At 39.3% G+C, this 3842-nt stretch overlaps 1 protein-coding gene across 1 annotated transcript in view; it reads right to left on the reverse strand.

Moving 5' to 3' along the window:
• The window catches only part of LOC107673263 (paired amphipathic helix protein Sin3a-like), a 37130-nt gene that overhangs the window by 25564 nt on the left and 7724 nt on the right, over positions 1–3842 (reverse strand). Inside the window, exons 3-5 of the mRNA XM_016466779.1 lie at positions 1198–1386; positions 984–1090; positions 358–649 (exon numbers count right to left, since the gene is read on the reverse strand). Coding sequence (XP_016322265.1) covers positions 358–649; positions 984–1090; positions 1198–1386 — 588 coding nt within the window. The remainder of the gene's footprint in view (positions 1–357; positions 650–983; positions 1091–1197; positions 1387–3842) is intronic.

Genomic DNA, 3842 nt, shown 5'->3' on the forward strand with positions numbered 1-3842 from the left:
AAATCGACGCATTTCAGAAAGGCGGGGCATAGAGGAGAAACAATAATGTACAGTATGTGGAAAATAATGTGTTTTTTTAACCTTAAACTGCATAAACACATTTCATTACACCAAATACACAAAATAATGTTCTTTTTAGCAACATCATATGACCCCTTTAACACTGCTTAAAATGATTATTAGGACTTCTATAACCATTTAAAGCAGGGTTATTCTAAAATAACACTATTTAAGACATTTGAAACTTTAATTGTATACATACATGATGAAACTATGAAATGTAAGATTTTTAAGGACCCACAGGGACCTTGTAAACGTTAATCCTGCAAATTAGCTTTACTTTTTTAGTCTGAGTACCTTGCTTTTCGGTGTGGGTTGGACGGGAGGTGTGGATGCCAGGCTGGGAGGGTTTGTGGGGATCTGGTTCTGGAGCTGTGGAGGCGGCGGTGGTCTGGTGGGGATGTTCTGCACGGAGATGCCGTGAGGTGTTATGTGGTGGATCTGACCGGGTGTAGTCACATTAACCAGGTCATTGGTCTGAACTTCAATCTTGTATCCCGGCGGAAGAAACGTGTTAAACCCCATAATGAGATCAGGGTGACCCTTAAAGAGCTGCGACACCCTGCTGATTACGCCCGGGGTGTCAATACTGCAGAATGAGAAAGAGAGAAAGTATTCGAAATGATTAATTATGATTAACTACTTCCCAGTAAAACTATCTACCATTGTGGGAAATTATGCAGGGCAGGATTTGAATGTAGGAGCATGGCAATAATATATTTTTCTGACAACATGGCCTTGCTTAAGTAAAAAAAAAAAAAAATCATAAAAATTGGATGAAAGCAATGTATATTTTTATTTATATTATTTTAATTGATAAATTAAAAAATGCATGCTTTTATTCAGCAAGGGCGCATCAACAGTAAAGATATTTAAAGCATATAAGTAAGGTATCGTGATGTTTCACATGTGAATAAACTCACCACTGAGATTTAAACTCTTTCATGATATCCAAGAAATCATTGTAGACGTGTGGTTGATTGCCAAACTGTAGCTTCACCTGGTCCAGGTAAGACAGGGCGTCCTCCACCTGCAGGAAGGAAAACGACAATCCAGTTTATCTCACGCACACAGCTGCTATTGCAAGACTGCATTGGTTTGACTCCCAAACAACCCAAACACAAAATCCCGTCTCACCTTAAGTCTCTGGAACTGCTGTTGCCCCTGTGCAGATGCGGAGGGGGTGGGCGGGTGACTGTGGCCCTGCACCGGCGCAGGACCGTGGGCCTGGACCACTGCCGGATCATGATGGTGAGCACCACTGTGGGCCGCCGCCGGACTGGGTGTGTGACCGTGACCACTTGAGCTTTGGGCCACTGTGGACACCTAATATCAGAAACAGTGCAAAGATCTCAGCTATGTGGAGCCTCTGTGAGATTCTCTCTAAGCAAAATTACTATATACTGTATAATAGTAATACTAATATATATATATATAAACTGTATATACAGGGATCAACGCTAAGGATTTTTTCTATTGGCCCGGTCGGGCCAGTGGTTCAAATTTTTACTTGCCCTGCCAACATTTTCACTGGCCCTGCCACAAAAAATAAAATAGTTGCTGTTATCATTGTTACAATCTTGTATTCTAATAAATAAGCTTATACTACATGACAACAATATTTTAGATACCAATTAAATTTTACAATTCTCTATTTCAATTCTGATACCACAGCAAAAATCACTAGCCAAAAATAAACATAAATATAACGTTGAAATATTATTAAAGACAAGTGACAGCCTGTAAATAATAACAAATGAACAAATTAAAGGGGTCATATGATGCGATTTCAATTTTTCCTTTCTCTTTGGAGCGTTACAAGCTCTTGGTGCATAAAGAAGATCTGTAAAGTTGCAAAGACTAAAGTCTCAAAACCAAAGAGATATTCTTTATAAAAGTTAAGAGTTAACCACGCCTACTTAAAACGGCTCGTTCTAACACGCCCCCACATACCTACGTCACGATCTGGGAAGATTTGCATAACGCCGCCCAAATGTTCACGCAAAGAAAGAAGGCGTAACTTTTATTCTCGCTGTAGTATTGTTGCCGCTGCCGCCATGTCCTGAAGACGCTGTGTGCTTCGTTGTGAAAGCGAAACTACTTTGTTTGGTCTTCCAAAAGAGGACGATATCCGCTTCGTCATGCCTAGAGCTGATCTGTGCTGGTCGCTGAGGGAATACATCAACTTTCACCGTGGACAAAGCGGAAGCACAAAGATAGAAATGAAATGATGCTTTAGGTTTAGGTTTTTATGTTTGCAGATGTTCAGGTACAGAAATTGAAAAATCACATATAAAATAACATTGCATATTCTTCACTCTGTGTTGCACCTTGATTTTTTATAGCCATTTGAAATTAGAGGCAACCACTGCATTTGAATCATAACTTGAAAAAAAAATTGTGCAGTGTTTGATTTATATTACACTGTATAATTTCAAAATCTGAAGCAAAAACTGAATGACCTGACTTTAGCTTTGTGAAATTATGCTACATAAAACATCTGTATGAAACAGAGACAGCAGGTGGGCTGAATAAGACGCAGACTCTGACAGCAGGCGGCGCTTATGGAACAGTGATACAGCAATTCCTTGGTTAACGCTGTAAACACAGCAGTGCTGTGCGTATTACCACTAATTTAAATGCATCATACTGAGACAAAATGAAAAGAAAACGCCATTTCTGAAAACAGTCAGTTCCATTCCCCTCAGACAGAAACACATTCATATAAAATTCAATATTTGGATTTACTTCCTATATTTCGCGCATCGTGAACAGTGATCTTGTTCTGCCTGCTACAGTATTTTCTCCTCTTTGTGTCCATCTTCAGCATCTCTGGCCTCTGTTAACGGCCGTTTACAGACTAATTATAATAATAACGTAATATTTCCACACAAATGGCCTTTGGGAAAATAATTGCAGTGCAGTTTGTGTGCAAGCACGGTACAGAAGATAGTCTGAAATAAAACAAAAAAATGTACGGTCGATTGGTGCATCTGTACTCCAGTGTATAAATTCAATATAGATTAATCATTGTTACACCGTCTCTACACCGGACGCGACAGTTATTGCGCTGCAACAGCTAAAGTCTGTCTACACTGGACGCGACAAAGCAACCGTTAAAAATCATTTGAAATTTGTGTCAGTACGTCATAAATAGAACGCGGCAGCAGATTACTGTCGGGGATTTGTCGTGGTGCGTTGCGCCGCATCCAGTGTAGACAGCATCGCTGATTATAATGGATTCTACAGGATTTTGTTGCGCCGCTCGTGTCTGGTGTAGACACGGTGTTAAAGTTACTTGCCAGGACGGGTATTTTGACATACTTTTGTATGTATACCCCGTTCAGGGGCTCACGCGTGTCAGAGATGCGGCTGTCTGTGAGCGTGCTGATCACACAGAACACAGCGCTCGAGTACTGAAAGGAGTTGTCTTTCCCAAATGCTTTTTAATAGGGATGCACCGATACCACTTTTTCCAGTACTCGCCCGATACCTTTACTTTTATTTTTGGTACTTGCCGATACAGAGTACCAATATTTTTATTGCAAAAAAGTGAAAAAGCATAATAGCACCCCTTTAAAAAATTTTTTTAAATGAAAACTGAAAATATAAAATTAAAAGCTACTTCCAAATTTAAAAAAAAAAAGATTAAAATAAAAAAAAAATACAATCAAATAAAAAAGGTGATATGCTCAAGTAAAAATAAAATTAAAAATAGGGATGCACCGATACCACTTTTTCCAGTACTCGCCCGATACCGATACTTTTATTTTTGGTACTTG

The sequence above is a fragment of the Sinocyclocheilus anshuiensis genome, unplaced genomic scaffold (assembly GCF_001515605.1).
Source record: "Sinocyclocheilus anshuiensis isolate Anshui unplaced genomic scaffold, SAMN03320099.WGS_v1.1 scaffold68, whole genome shotgun sequence".
Lineage (NCBI taxonomy): Eukaryota > Metazoa > Chordata > Actinopteri > Cypriniformes > Cyprinidae > Sinocyclocheilus > Sinocyclocheilus anshuiensis.